The 17077-nt window shown below is 35.2% G+C and overlaps 1 protein-coding gene across 2 annotated transcripts in view; it reads left to right on the top strand.

Moving 5' to 3' along the window:
• NBEA (neurobeachin) overlaps window positions 1-17077 on the top strand; it is a 490666-nt gene that overhangs the window by 126663 nt on the left and 346926 nt on the right. For both annotated transcript variants that reach the window (XM_082063608.1, XM_082063609.1), the window contains exons 11-13: window positions 7875-7983; window positions 10315-10467; window positions 11253-11421. In XM_082063608.1, coding sequence (XP_081919734.1) covers window positions 7875-7983; window positions 10315-10467; window positions 11253-11421 — 431 coding nt within the window. The remainder of the gene's footprint in view (window positions 1-7874; window positions 7984-10314; window positions 10468-11252; window positions 11422-17077) is intronic.

The raw sequence follows: 17077 nt of genomic DNA, 5'->3' as shown, positions 1-17077 counted from the left end.
AAAAATGCAGTGCCTAGGCCCACCTTAACTTTCTTAACACACCCCCCCAAATTTGTAAATGTAAAGTAAATGTAGGTATCTTTTCAGTCAGTTTTATTGCTGACATGATTTTGACTCTTTAAGATAGATAGTCCTGATACAAGTCCTGATACACAGTGTTTCGCTGACCTATGATAAGTCATGAAATGGAAGGATCAGTGAGAGGGGAAAGAATAATGGATCAAGTGCACCCTCAGCAAATTTGTGGATGACACCAAGCTGAGTGGTGCCGTCGACACACCTGAGGTACAGGATGCCATCCAGAGGGACCTGGACAAGCTTCAGAAGTGGGCCTATGTACTCATGAGGGTCAAAAAGGCCCAGTGCAAGGTCCTGCACATGGGTCAAGGCAGACCCTGGTATCAATACAGGCTGGGGGAAAAAAGGATTGACAGCAGCCCTGTGGAGAAGGTACTGGTGGGTGAAAAGTTGGACATGAGCCAGCGGTGTGCTCTTGCAGCCCAGAAGGTCAGTCATATCTTGGGCTGCATCAAAAGGAGCATGGCCAGCAGGTTGAAGGAGGTGATTCTGCCCCTCCACTCAGCTCTGGTGAGACCCCACCTGGAGTCCTGTCTCCAGCTCTGTACATAAAAAGGACATGCAACTGTTGAAGCAAATACAGAGGAGACCACACAAATGATAAGAGGGCTGGAACAGTTCTCCTATGAGGACAGGCTGAGAGAGCTGGGGTTGTTCAACCTGGGGAAGAGAAGGCTCCAGGGAGACCTTATTGGGGCCTTTCAGTACTTAAAAGGGACCTATAAGAGAGATGGGGACAGACTTTTTAAAAAGTAGGGCCTGTTGTGACAGGACAAGAAGTAACAGTTTTAAATTAAAGGAGGGGAGATTCAGGCTAGACATGAGGAAAACATTTTTTACAAGGACAGCGGTAAAGCACTGGCACAGGTTGCCCAGAGATGTGGTAGACGCCCCATCCCTGGAGACATTCAAGGCCAGGCTGGACATGGGTCTGAGCAACCTGATCTAGTTGAAGATGTTCCTGCTCATTGCAGGGGGTTGGATTAGATGAGCTTTGAAGGTCTTTTCTAACTGAACCATTCTGTGGTTCCGTGAATGTTTGAAATCCTGCTCTTCACGTTTTCCTGTAAATGAGCTATGTGTTCTGCTTTGATCAATTAATATCTTGTACTATTTTTTTTAGTATTTTTATATTCATTTGATAACTCTTTCGATTCCTGTATGTAACTAGTAGCGTTGCTGCATCTGCATTTTTATAGATGAGCCCAGTTCTGTAAGTACAATAGGAAATAAGCAGTTTCCCTGTCAGTTTCCACAGACAGTAAATAGCACAAATTGATAGGAAATAAAATTTGATGTATTAATTCTTTCTTAGTTTAATGTGAAAAAGCTGTGATTTTCCAATAATTCTTAATAATGTCATTATTTTAATTGAATTTAAGATCATGATAGGAAATACCATGAACGCCAGGTAGTCTCCTGCTTACCTAATCTGCCCTCTTCTACTGTCTTTCAAGAATTTTCTTGTTTGCCCCAGCTTGTCCAGGTATTTGAAGCTGATGGTGAGTAGGAAAGTCATCCTTTTCCAAGGTCTTTGCACGTATCTTTGTGCATCTAATGGAGAGCCACGTTTCCAGTCCATTGCTACCTGCAGTCTACAATTCGGAGTTTGCAGAGTTGGGTGCTGATAACCCTCTCCTCCTGCATTCCGAAGGGGACAAGGGTGAATATCACACCTGAAATTTCACATCTCTAGTATAGCTTAGTTGTGCTCCGATTAAATCAGTTCTACTAGAATCTTCCCAGACAGTCACAGCAGGAAAGTAATTTCCCAAATCAGACTGCCTGGACAGGAGTTTATGATGAAAACACAGTCACAGTAGAAGTCCTTTGTAAACTCCTAAACTGTGGTACCTCCACATATTCCAGAAGATCCAGGAACTATTTAGGGTGGCTAATTTATGACTGGAGTCTGTTTCCCAGAATGTTGTGCCTGTAAGCTGAGGTGTGCAATGACTTACTGCTCTAGTTCTCCTATTGAACACACATTCATCTGACTTGTGTTTAGTGCCATCAGTTTGGATGAAACACATCTAGCAGTCTTCTCTTATTGTCCTCATATGTTACATGAAAAAGAAGTAGAAAAGGGAAAAGAAAGAAGTAGTTTCCTCTTTCTTTCCAACAAGCCTACAGGAAGAAAAAAGATAGTGGAAGCTAAGGAAGCACTTGAGAGAGCTGCTGTAGCTCATGGGAACTTCCTCTCCATCCACATCATCTGCCTGCATCTCTTTTGCTCTGAGTTTATCTTACCTTCAGCATGATTGGGGAACCCTTCTTGGCTTTGCAGCACTCAGGCATTAGTAGCCATGACTGCATAAATATGAATGAATATGAGTAATTAGTAGTGCAGGAGCAGAGCAATTGACTATGTTAAAACATGCACAAGTATTTGATTTCATGCTTTAGCCATGAATATACCTTGATGAAAATCTCTTTTTGTATTCCCAACTTGTATTATAAGTGAAGTCAAAACAGTTTCTGAAATCCTTGCTTACCTGTTGTGCTTTGGTTTTCTTCCTGAGGAAGTAGAGATTATCTTGCATCTGCTGTGCATCAAAATATATTGCTAATATATTGCTGATGCTTCTCCCTGAGGATTTCTAAGTCCATACTGTTAAATATTCAGTAAATATTGTGATGGAAGTAACAAATTGCTTAATGAATCAGACAAATTAATTTTAAACTGTTTACTAACAATAAGATATAATGGTCAGCCAGCAGATGAAGAGTAATAATTTATCTCAGTACAGCCAGTTTTGCATTTTGAATTGAAGTTAAGGGGCAAGTCCCTTAGGATTTTGTTGTTGTTGTTGTATAAAAATAAAACATTATTTGTTGGCATATGATTTTCCTTAATAACTCTTTAGCTGTTTATGTTAAGATTAGTTTTTGAAAATTATCATTTTAACAGCCTATAATGGAGTATAATCATATGATACTTCTGTCTTATTTTGTAGTAGCCGGAAATACAAATGGAGTTAGTTTATAAAGGATCCTCCCTAAAGATAATCAGACAGAACAAATACCTGCATCATTCTCTTTTACATAGCTTCTTCATCTGTCATTAATCAACATACTTAGATCTTTAGAGCTGCATGTCTATTTTAATTAAGGTGCCCTTTGTAAAGCACAATCCTGATAACTTTATAATATAGAATCCAAGATGAAACTTAAAGTAATTAAGGTAAATTTTTCAGAGAAAATGATCATGGGAAAGAGTAGACTAGAGAAAGTGATCTGTATAGTGATTTCTTAAATACAAAACCAAAACAACCAAACAAAAACCCACACACAAACACAAAAAAGCCACAAACAAACAAAACACACAGAAAAACCAAGAGTAATTTAACTTTTATCCTAGTGGTGCAATGGCTGATGTCTAGGGTTTCTTTTATTCCTCCAAAGCCCTTGTCATCTGCATTTGAATATATGACTATGTTCCTAATAGGATGCTTCATTTGTAAGTGAAGTAATAAAATCTTAGTTAATAAGAATAGATTATCTAAATTGTCCTGTATTTTAGCTCCACAAAACAATAATAATTATTCACTTATTGGGAACTAGCAGTCAATTTAGAATTTGATAAAGGCGGCTCTTATTTGTTCAATGATTGTCATAGCAGAGAGACTTCATAACCCTGGGATTTCCCCTGCAAGCTTCTTCTACGTGTAATAGGAAAAGGTTCTTTAAAATTCCCATAAATATAAATGGGCAGTGGCAATAAAATATTTATTAATATACGTAATTGTTCTTATTTTTTAATGAAGAAGGAAGTGTCATTTTTTGAAATTTTGAAGACTATTATCCACGAACCCATTGTTTTTGTGAATACTGTAGTATATTTTTTTGCAAGTTTAATGTGAGCCCTGCAGCAATCTGATGCATTTTAGTTACTGTTAAGTTTGTTAAATTCTGTTTGAAAAATTGTTCATTTTAGAAGACAGTCTTCTAATCAATATTATTTCCTTTGTGTAAACAACAACCTTTTTAAAAGTATAATTTGGGCAACCTTGGTTTGCTGATAAAAATGTTTATATTTGAAAAATTCAGGTTTAATTTGTTCAGCTGCCAACATGGCTCCATAAATTGACTATTCTGGATACAATCCTCTAAATTAGGCAGTCAGTTCTTTAGAAGACTAAATTTTTTAGAACGCAGTATTGAGGAGAAAAGACCCATTATGTCAGTATGGTTTTATATGTATATATATATATATAAAATATATGTGTGTATATATATATACACACACACACGTAAGGTTTTATATATATATATATATATATAAAAAAATACATGTGTATATATATATGCACGTAATGTTTTATATATATATATATATATATAAAATACATGTGTGTGTGTATGTATATATATACACACACTCTTAAATGTTTGCTTCAGGTCAGTCTAAACATATGGAGAAAGAGAAGTTTTAAAGAGGTTGGTTCAGCTTATCTGAAAATAGTTAACTGGTGCGTCTTTTCAGGCAGATTGAATGCTCTCTAGGATCAAGGGTATAAGATAGGTAACGTAAAAACGATGTTTTGTGCAACAGCTGTTATTTAGTACAGTCTCATTCTCTCCTTCCTCCTCCAAAAAAGAAGTTTCACCTGAGAGAAGTATAAGCAGGATTTCTGGAAATCTGTACATGCAGTTAGAATTTAAAAACCCTTCCATTTTGATTTTTGTAGTTCTATCAGTTAAAGTATTACAGATTTTTAATTATTCATTTCCTGCATAAAGACGTGGACAAACAGCTAGTTACATTTAATTATGCTGCTAATTTTCATCAATAAAATTGTCTTATACACTATACACCTCAAAATTCATTGTATCTCTGTGTGACTGCCAGGTGGTTCTCCTTAACTGCTGCTTTTTCTGGTACTTGGAATTTTTTATGTGCTTGAGGATGTAAAGTGTAATGATGCATTCACGTGTGCTATCCCAAGATTTGAATTACGATATAATACAGGCAACTCTATTATTTACAGTGGCAATTCTGGATAATGCAGCAGGATTAAAAGCAAGAGTTACTGCTTGCAGACCTGACTCTGCAGACTTGCCTTGTGGTGTCTTTATGTGTCTGGTTTGATAGATGTTAAAAGCCATTTTGCATGTAGGAAAAGGCATAGCTCATTCAGAAAAGTACTGTCTGAATTAATAGGTTCTCCTACAACTAGAAACATTGGCATCACTTTGCAGAGACAGCTAAGGTAGCTCTTTGCAGAGCTAGTGTGGACAGGCAGGATTTATCAGTTCAGCCATACCCTGCATAAAGATGGTTAATATCGAAAAAGTGATATTTGGGCTCCATCTGCATGTGAATGAAAAAACTTTGTTGATTCAGTCTTTCTTGTATAGAGCCAGTTTGTATGTTTCTGTGTCTGTGTCATGGTTAAATATTAACTGGCCACTCATTAATTCTGAGTTGACTGGTGTGTTTTGTGTTGACTTAGAGAAAAATCTTTATTGTTAGTGTGTCCTATAACTTTTATTCAGAGTGCTATCAGAATTCCTAACAGTTGTGTAGATACTGTATTAACAAGAGATAAGAATAACTCTAGCCCATGAGTTTACATCTACGTTCATAGAATTGACAAATAAATCGAAATACAAAGAAAAGAGAGTTTGATAAATTACTTGTAGAAGTGGAAGTAGAACCTTTTAAACTTAAGTCTGGTGCCATGTTCATGGTGCAACAATCTTTGAAACCATTTTAATAACTTTTTTTACTTTTCAATATAATATTAATATTATTTATTATTGTAATTCTGGTCCTAATCCTGCAATGATGTATGCTGTTTCTTGACTTCATGCATAATGAGTTGTCCTCCTAAGTCATAAGGTTACTCATAAAGGATGATGATAAGCACCATCTATATGGACTTTTCCCTGACCTATCCAATTAAAAAAAAAAAAAAAAAAAAAAAGCCAAATAAAATGAAAACAAGCAGTTTCTAAATATAAATCTTCAACCCTTTACATGAGCTTCTTATGAATTGTCATGTAGAAAAAATGATGAGTATCTCATTTTGGATGACAAATACAACAGAAACTTTAACGCAGGGTAAGAAAAAATTGATGCATATAACCTGGTTTGAAATTGATGTGACAGCTTGACAGGCTGTTTTGATAAAAGCTTTGGAGTACTGTAAATGGATGTTATCTGTGTTCTTTTACTGCTGACACTTCCTGGAGCATTCTGTATGTTATTTTAGACTGATTATTGTGACCATTCAACAATTAAGCAAGACAAGGCACTATTTCATGTTCACAGCATGTACTTTTCCTGCACTGGGTGCTTTTCACATGGCAGCCTTGCTCACCAAATAGAGTAAATCTTGTTTTCTGCAACACATGGATTATTTTCTGGTGCTGGCTTGGATTGGCCAATCTCAACATTGATTTCAAAGTAAAATATTGTATTTGGAGAGCAAGCAAACCTTTAGCTGACCAGATACTGTAAGTAAAGTTGAAAAATATAAAATGCAGGTTAGACATTTCCTTTCATTCACTTTTTCATACTTACAAAAGCCACGGTTTTCACCCTTGCCTGTGCACACCGCCTGTGTGAAAACCTTCATGGTTGAAGATATTCGTCTGTGCAGCTAGGAATTGTTAAACATATTTCATATTTAGAAAAGGGATAATGGCTTTATATATGCATTGTGCAGGCATTACAATGCATTCTGTCAACTACCTTTTTAAGATGTTTGGAAAATATTTTAAATATTTGTGGTTCTGTCATAAATACGTAGTTGGTTGTGGGTTGTGTTTGTTGTTTTGGGGTTTGTTTTTGGTTTCGTTTTGTTTTTTTGTTTTTTGGGTTTTTTTTTATTTCCTCCCTTTCCTCTGGGTTTTTCAGCAACAGATGAATGCATTTTTGTTTCCCTCTCGCTACCCGGGAGTCAATTGGTATTTTTCTCCCATGGTGCATTGATCTGTCATAAGTTTCTACTGTTGGTTTTCATAACATAGTTTCATTGTCTTCGTAAGTCTGTCCCCTGAAGTCTTTTGTATATCTTCTGAACACTTTTCTGAACACTTTTTTCCCCCTTCCTGTGCTTTCTGAACACCTCACTGACAGATATGGACTGAGCACCACTGGGATGGGCTGCTGGGCAATTTTCTTATAGCCTCTAGAATCTCTCAGTGATGCTCCACCATTACTTGGTCAGGCCTAGATATTACTCTCGTGTTTGATCTGGAGAAAATAAAGGAAACTCTCTACCCTGCTGTTGTTCTGCTGTGGTTTGTGGTGGGCATTATTGCACGTGTGCATATTCAGCCATTTTATGCCTCATGCTGTGGTAGTAGTGACTCTAGGGACCGAAAGTGTGGCATGATTATGTACCTAATGGCTGCAAATTTTGCTGTTTAGCATAGTTAGTCTGGATGGTAGAATGGTTGACACAGCCCCTGCCTATGTCATTCTAGCACTGTCAGCTGGATCCCACTCATCTCATATCGCTTCCAACTGCAAAACCTTGGGCTAGACCTGCAAGCTGCAGGACTGGAAGTTTAAAACCTGGGATGGTCCTGGTCAAATATGAAGAGCTGACTAAATGATTTTTCCACTTTTATTTGAATATGAACTTCCACTCCTACCATTGTAATATGTGAACAATCATTGGAGAAATTTGTCAATAGAAAAGTGAGATTTGTATTCTTTCAAGGAATTGCTCACAACTTTAAGCCTGTTTCTGTTCACTTAATCGCTGGTGAATATTTGGAATGTAACAGATTGATTTTTCTGCATTTGTAATCTGAAAAAAATGCTTGTTTTTTACATGCAGTGCTACCCTGTTGGCTTTTTTGGTTGAGCTTCTTAAGAGTTCAGTAGCCATGCAAGAACAAATGCTTGGTGGAAAAGGCTTTCTAGTCATTGGCTACCTCCTTGAAAAGGTATGTTTGGAGGTGCTTTTTATCTTCTTAGTATTTCTACTGTCATAGTGGTATTTTTGATTACTTAGCTCAAAGGACTGGTGGAATAAAATATACTTGTGATATAAGATATTTTTGATTTGTAATACTTGTAAGTCATCTACAGGAGTCTCTTCATCTTTTCAATCCTCTCCTATGCCAATATTCAAATAATTTTCTGGAGTTGACCCTAGTTTTCTAATTTATGCTTTTACTGTAGATCTGTTTGTGAATCAATTTAATGCATTTTCGTTTATCTTTCTGTGCTCTTTGTCCCCCAAACTCTCATTTAGAAAAATTTCTCTTGGTTCCAGTTAGTACAAGGGTATCACAGACATCGTAATTTAGGTTTAAATTTCTTTTTTTTATGTATATTAATAAAAATTAAGTTAATCCTCTGTGACTCAATTCTGAAATTGTTGAAATAGTTGTTCTGTGTTTTGAAGAAGAAAAATGTAAAATAATTTAATTTCTGAAAGAAACAGTTGCAAGGGGCATTCCCTTTACTTTCTTATTTTTGGATATAATCTCCTGGCTCTGATATGCTTGAATGTCTGCTACGGTATTTTTCATTAGCAAGCAGTAAGTGTAACAGTCATTTAGAAGAAGTCATAACCAGAGCTATGTGATGTCCAATGGTGAAATTAAATTTGAACAATCTCACCTTTAGAAATGTACTAAATTTTGAACAAGAATGGCAAATAATTTCTCTCATTCTGCTCCCTATGCTATTTACAGCTAGGGAAATACATTCATGTAAGTAGAAAGACTCTACCTTCCTTGAAGTAACACCTCAATGCAAATACTTCTATATTTTTTGTACTAAGCAAGTGTGATTTGGAATGTCAAAGAATTAGTCTAAGGTTTGGTTTATTTTTTTCTTATGGTGCATTTTCTTGTGACATCACCAGAAAGAATTTACAAAGCTGTTAGCTCCAGTTCTGTAAGTTATATATGGGCAGGCTCGTGAGCACTTATGAAGTCCCTTTCTCTTGAGTAGAGCACTATGGTTTATGGACATTGAACACATCAATGTAGACTGTTGTACATGAAACTAAAATTAAAAAAAAGTTTGCATACACTTCCAGTTAACACCTGCTACAATCATTAAACTCAGAGTATGTGAATATTTAAAGCATTTTGATTACTTTTTGTGACAACATAATTCTTACAGCATATGCTGTTTTCTGGTGTTTCTTTATGCAATATTCTCCTTAGCTGCAGTTTTTCAAAAGGATATATTTTATTTTTTTCAGTATGTGCTTATCTTCAGTTAGCACACATGGTCGGAAAAAATCCTTTTGTTTCCTAGCCAGACTCTATTTTATTATTTGTAAATTATCTGTTGTTCATTTGCATGTGATCAGAAAGCTTTTTTTTTTTTTTCGCCCTGACTTAACTTCAAAATAACATTTTTGTTCTTATTAGTTGCAGACTATTTATTGTGAGTTGTGATGTACAAACTAGAGGAAACTCAGCATCCAGGCTGAGCTTTTTTTACGGACAAATGGACTTCATCTCTAAAAATAACAAGTCTGCATGTTCCCAAACAGTACTTACAGCATTAAAAGTAATTGAAACAATTTTAGAGAAGGCAAGGAGAAGGATGTTTCATGTTGTGGGTTTTTGTTGTTGTTGTTGGCTGGTTGGTTGTTTTTGGTAGTTCCTTTTGTTAACTTAGCGTATAAAGAAGTTTGTTAAGGTCCACATGCCCTATTACTGCAAAGGAGCAGGTATCAACAGTGATTTTATAACATATGCTAAGAAACTGAAGAACTCTCTTGAAAATTAAGGAGACCTGTAACCCGGATCCTTCAAATACCTGCTTATGTTTAAGAAACAAAAGCAAGTCTACCAGTAATGTGTGTTTACATACTGAGAAACCCAATTCCAGTAAGATGCATAATTAACTGAAGAAGAGTTAAGGACTTCAGACTACATTCTCAAGGCGCTGTGCTGTTAAATATAGAATCCTGGCTGGATTATTACAAAACAAATAAACGACAACAACAACAAAAACCACAAACCAACAACAAAGCGACTACCAACAACAAAAAATAACCCCAATTATTGATGAATATTTTTAACCTGTTAAAGGTAACCATCATAAAGACCATTACTATTATTAGACAGTATAAGTTGCTGATATTTGTTCTTACTTTCCATTCATATTCAATGACATAAAAATGTATGAGGTTGCACGTATTTAGTAAAGATGAACCTGGTGAAAATATAACACCATATTTCTGCTCTAAGTATATTAAGGAAGGAGATTTTTCTTTATCTTTGCTCTTTCTGATTATTTTTCTCCAGTCATCTAGAGTTCATATAACCAGAGCAGTTCTGGAACAATTTTTGTCGTTTGCGAAATATTTGGACGGATTGTCTCATGGAGCACCACTGCTGAAGCAATTATGTGATCACATCCTGTTTAATCCTGCTATCTGGATACACACCCCTGCAAAGGTAATTGTGTGCTTGAATTATATTATCACTCTCCTATAAGTATTGTTTTATACCATGGTACTTAGGTTTCTAATTCTTTTTTATTTTAAAATATGTTAATAACAAAGTGGGGTGTTTTTTTAGATCATGAAGTCTATATTCCACTTAAATATTGTTTCCAGTGTCTTTTATAGGTTTCTAAAAGCAGTTACATTCTTGCCTAAGATTCTGGCTAATACTATTAAAATACTGTTTCTAGAAATGCAGTCTCTTTTTCAATGGCTGTGTTACAGTATTTTATTGTTTTCCTAAAGAATAAGCATATGTATGTAATTTTGTTTCTAAGCAAAAGGTAAGATATCCTCTTTTTTTTACACTTTTGCATAAACTTCCCTTTTAATTCAGATTAGGTATTTTGGTTTGATAGAAACTGTGAAAAAGTTATCACTCATCTCTGGTGATAATTAAGTAGTTGTTTTCCTAAATAATCACAGTTGAGGAAAGTGTACCAAAGTGAAAAGTGACTCTGTTCTATAATCTGATAATATATACTTGTAGTTTAAAAAGCCAAAATAGAAAACAAACCAGTACATTTATTGTGACATAAATCATAGAATCACAGAAAATTTAGGTTGGAAGGAACCTCTGGAGCTCATTCCAGATGTCAGTCCAGTACCTGCCCGAAGTTGTTTGTAATTATTTTTTAGTTTTTTCATACCAGATCCAAAGTAAATCTTAAAAAACCTGCAAATTAAGCATATTAACGCATACATTCCATTTATGTGTATAACTACTTCATTTTTCAGGTGCAACTTTCTTTGTATACCTACTTGTCAGCTGAATTCATTGGAACTGCTACGATCTATAACACCATACGCAGAGTGGGAACAGTACTACAGTTAATGCACACACTGAAATACTACTACTGGGTGGTTAATCCTGCTGATAGCAGTGGCATTACTCCTAAAGGATTAGGTAAGTGCAATCCACTAGAAAGAAAATACAAGCATTTCTTGTATAGGAAGATTTATAAATGTATGAAAGCTCCTTGGATCTGTAGACAAAAACATAAGTAAATGGCAATAATCAGTACCAGTGGTCAACAGTAGAAGGACTATGCAAGTATTATACTTTTGGTGTATCATACACCTCTTATAGTTCCCTATGCATATATCTGCATTCCCAGAAGATTCCAACTCTGGTCTTCACTGGCTTAGTATATACTTATGTGGGCATACTTTAGGAAATACATTAAAATAACTTATTTTTCTTCTTCTGTAACAGAGAGGAAATGTTAAGTGGATTTCATATGCCAAGGAAAGCTTTGTGGGGTTTGAATGATTGTTAATGTTAAGAGACCTTGAAAACAGAGTGGAAGCTTCTAGTTCTCACTGCTGAGGTTTCTGAAGCTATATTTCCAGTTTAATAGTATCTTTTTCTCTGCCCTTATAAAATAGAGATTGATTTAATTTTGCTTATAGTCGTGCATTTAGCTTAGCTCGGGAAGCACTGAATGACAGCAACAAGAAAATACAATAATACATACAGGCTAAACACTTCATGTAACAGATGTGTATTAACCAGAGCATCAAACCATTCTAATCCTACACACTGCAGCTGTAATGTCATTACTGTTAGCTGACTACTTGTGTAAAGCAGTGAGGATTTGGCTGGAAGTCTCTTAAAAAGTAATTCATACAGGGGAACTTATTAACTATCTTTATTCTGTAACTATTACTGTCATGCTGAGAAATTGAATAATTGAGGGATGTTTTACTGCTGTCATATATCCAAATATTTAACAATGTGACATATGTAAGTTATTGGATAATTCTTCAATTGTAAGTGAGCTGTATGCATAGGGGTTTTCTTCAATATTTTCTTTTAATAAATTAAAATGGAAGGAACAATTCTTATCCTAGATTAGGTATCCTAATAGGTGGTGAAGTTGTAACTTGTTGAGGCTCACAGAAAGAGCTGCTGTTGGAGCTGAGACCTGATTTACAGCTCTTTCATACTACAATTTAGATGAACAATGTTCTTCATAAAATTATTAAAAATACCCAGCAAAAGCAAACTGTGTTTCCGTTCACTGTTTATTTGAATGAAAAGTTTTGTAATATCAGGTTAACTGTAATGTCAGTGAAAAGGATATTTTCTACTTACACTGGTTCTGGATTCCTTTTGCCAAAATGGAATTAAGTTCATTTTTGGCACCTACAATGAATATGTCTCCATCTGAGCTAGATGTCTGGTGATTATAGGCAGTGGAATGCAGGAATCAATTGCCTGAATATGGGTTTCTGCCATCATTTTAGTCAAATCTGCTTGTTCTGTGTAGATATGTTGGTTACCTATGGCATGTCAAGTTACAGTGATGAGTCTGTTTGGGAAGCTGTGTCCTACCCCTAGTTGACAGAGCCTTGAGATCTATTTAGTTGGAAAGATGGTTGCTTACTAAACTCCACTGGCTATATTGATTTGATCTTCACTGACTTCAGGGGAATGTTAGAAGTTAGTCCTATGTGTTGGCAACTTCACTGTAGATGTCCGTAGATGTTGGACTGAGCTGAATCCTACCCTGTGACTGACTTCATCCAGCTTCCTGCTTTCAGAGCTCAACTCCATTGGGGGTTACATGGTTGTGCTGCATAGTTGCAACTTTACTATCAGACAAGCTGACCATACCTGAGTTCAGGGTGGAATCAGGATGTTAAAAACTCAGCTGATCAGCTTATAATATGTGCATTGCGTTTGTGACTGTTGAATGACCAGTTGTTGGGAAGTGAACTTTCCAAATGTCAACCATATTATTTACACCTAGACAGAGACCTGGAAAATTGCTCAACTAGTTTGAGACTATAAGTTTGATAATTTTGTCTGCTTGTTATTGCTGTAATTCTTTTTGGGTTGGCGGAGGAGGGGGTGGTTGGTCGTTGTTGTTTTTTGTTGTTGTTGTTTTTGGTTGGTTGGTTTGTTTTTAATTAAAGAATTCCTGTACTTCTGTGTCATGATACTAGCACCCAACACCACTTTGAAAATGTGTTGCATATTACAGACTTGCCTCTGGCTAGGCTTGCTCTTTCGTAGAAACAGTATGACATTTCTTTCTGCAGGAGGTATGACTTGTTTTTATCTTGCCCAGATCTGCCCCTCTGCAGTTAGCTGTGTTTTTTGAGTATTTGCATATGTAATGCCAGTTGAATAGCTAGAAAAAAGTGTATGATGTATTCATCAAAATCTGAACAGAAGGCATGGGAGTACACAAGGACACAAAATTAGGAATGAGAGATGAATCAGTTAACTCTAAATTAGCATACATATGTCTGTTTTACTTTCCTATCTCTTCTTTCATTCTTACCTATTTTAAGGATATAGTACGTTCACTTCTCATTTATGTCAATTCCAGATAATATTACGTTTTTTTTTTCTGACAAAGGCAAACAGGTAGATCTCTGAAAAGTAATCAGATAGTGTAAGTTACTGGTTGTTTGCTGTAGCAGCGTGACAACAAAAATTACAGTTACTGCTAATAAACTGTGAGGCCATGCATATGTTGCAAATATATGTTATCCACTATATCTGAATTTTCTCCTTTTTTTTTTTGTTTTAGTTAGGTTTCTGAATGGTCCTTATTTTTTAAAAAGGTTAATTACAACCTTTTTCCTTCCTCCCTGTTCCTTAGTCCCATGTAATTGATACATCTCTAAGAAAGTATTTTGTAGTACTCTTCTGTCTGTAAAATGGCTTTTCCTGTGTTGAGTTAAAGTCAGCTTACCAGGGAGCAAGATCACTGGAACAGCAATGCAAATCCAGCATAGCTGTGGAATTTTCACCATGCAAATCTTCACTAGGACTTTTTTTGTTATTATTTCATAGGGAGCTTCTGCTTCTGACTAATAGAGCTGTAATCACTGTGGTGATTTGCAAGCAAATGACTGTGGAAATACAATAATTGCTGAGGTGATGGGTTACTAAATTTAATGTCATATTAACTTAATTTTATATAAGTTTTTTGTCAAATTCACATTAATTAGTTTCAATTGATAGAAGTCCTGAAAATTTTTCAAAATGTTGAATCACCTGGATATTACATTACTTTTCTTCACCAGATGCTCTTTCTTTTAACATTAAGTGCAGTCTGCCGATGTGGTATGTAGGTCTGGCTGATTCAGGATTGCAGTCTTAGAATACTATAAGGAGCTGTAGTTAATATGCTTAATGCTTTTTTTTCTGTCCATCTCTGTTTTCAGCGACTCATAACTTCACCAATCCTCATATTTCAAAAGTTAACTGTTCCAGGGTTTTGGTTTTGTGTTGATTTTTATTAGCCTGCATACAGCCACTACTGCCACACATAGCTGAAAATTTTATCATTTGATAAAATATAGAATAATGTGTATGAAGAAATTTGTAAAAGCAAGAAACTCACACTGTAAAAATACAATTATGTGAGTGTTAGAGTGGCTGCATTTTAAGTAGTATTTGATATTTCAAAATGAAAAAAAAAAACAGGACCCATTGTCAATGAGCAGTAATTTTACTGTAAGAAACAGAAAAATGTCATAGTGCAAAAAAATGGCATCTGATATTCCCTTATCAGAGGCAACTGAAACTCTAAGGTAACATCACATCAGACTTTTCAGATCTGAAGAAGATTTTAATGGATATCTTGCCAATATCCAAAATTTGACTGGATATGTTAAAGTGCCTTCAAATAATTTGCTATCATATTAGAAAGTAAGCTTATTCATCTAGACATTTTAGTAGTATGATGCTTTCCTGTCTTTTAGGCATATTGTTTGTTCTGCAGAGATACTGAAACACTTTTTAGTATTAGTTGTTTGATTTACTATTACTTGCAGACAGTTATGCTGCTTCAAAGTTTTATTGCTTTCCCCTGTCTTAATGAAGTACAAAGTGGGTGAGTTTTCTGTACCGACAGTTTAATATACATTGTTTAAAGCCAAAGTGGCTCAATATTGAAGCTCTCCATTTGTCTAATGCCATTTACTTAAAAAATGGAACTTTCCCCTTGCTTCTCCTGGTATTCAGCTTATAAAAGAGAAGACGTAAATGTTTTGCATTATTTAAAAGGCTCGAATATTTATTTCAAATTTGATTTTGTATCTTCTCTTTCATTATTGTTTTCCTGTTTCAAACTGATATTTCTTCTTGGATTCAATATACTAAATTTGTGTTGTTTTGTTTCCTTTTGAAGTACTAGAAACATTTTTTTTCAAAATTTGTACTTATCAGCTTGCTTTACAATTATTTTTAGTAGGTTTAATATTTTAGATATATATCTACATAGTGGTGGCAAGTTTTCTGTTTAAAATGATGAGTTTTACTTTTTTTTATTTTGGTGGTATGTTTGTGGTGTTTTTTTAATTAATTAAATTCCTAGTTATAACAAGGTGGCAGGACAAAAGTGACTTGTGATTTATTAAGAGTATACTAAAAGTAAACTTGTGAATTTTCAGGTCATGAAGATCAGAAAAAGTCAAACCAACTTCTACAAGAAAGAATCTCTAAACTGTCCTATATTTTACATTTTACACTTGAACTATGGTTATAGCTATTCTTTTGGTTTGCCACGTGCATGACTTTAACATTGTGTTGAACTATAGACAATAAGATGTGAAGGTGGGAGAGGATTGTAGGGTTGTCCAACATTTGGAGCATTCAAAGACACAGTGAAGCAGGCAATTGAGTAAAAATTGGCTAAAATTGTATTACTTCTTCCCATAATTATTTCCTTTTGTGGATTTTGGGAATGAATAAGAGGCTAAGTGGGGAGAGATTTAACTCTTTATCTTACTATGGTAGATGGTGCATTTCAATGATAATACTTCAAGGTGCCAAAGATGTCTTAGTACTATGCTACTGGTCTTAGCTCTTCTTTGATGTTTTGTCTTTTCAAAGTATATACTAGACTGATATTTAAGGAAAAGCCAAGCTGGGAGTGTCTTTCAGAATGGGCAAAACACATACATTTTTAATATCAAAGCAACAGAGAAAAATTTAAACATTTTTTCTTTATCTCATCTTTGGATATCTACTAACTATTGGATACTTTAATTTTTGTATTAACCCTGTCTTGATAAGTCATCATTGCAATTACTTGCCAACTGCATGGTATTCTCTGAAAATACTGGTGGACCAGCAGTGGTACAGTAGTGAGAAAGCATAAAATGAAGGCAATAACAGAAAAATAACTAAATGTTGTGGAGGGGGAAAAAAAAAACCAACAAAACAACGAACCAACAAAACCCCCCAAAAAAGCCAAACAAAAAAACCCACCACAAAACGTGGAATACTCACTGTTAACAACTCTCAGAAATGTATTAAACCTCAGTTGTAATTTTGGACTTCATTGCAGAGCATTGCCATGATATACTTGCGACTTCATTGTTGCATGACAGAAATGTGCATTTTAAGTTCCAGCCTACTGAGTAATGTAGTTCATTCTTGAGCTGTTGGCCAAGCATTTATTTTTATCTCCTAGTGATTCCTGTTTGCTTCCCAACTCTTACTCCGAACAGACTTTCATGAGTGGGATCTTGCTTCCTGCTAGAGAATGTATTGTTGTTAATGTCCAAGTTAATTCCTGTTACATATAGTTTTCAAG

This window comes from Streptopelia decaocto, assembly GCF_964273445.1.
Source record: "Streptopelia decaocto genome assembly, chromosome: 1".
Taxonomy (NCBI): Eukaryota; Metazoa; Chordata; class Aves; order Columbiformes; family Columbidae; genus Streptopelia; species Streptopelia decaocto.
This window is presented reverse-complemented; position numbering and strand designations above follow the sequence as displayed.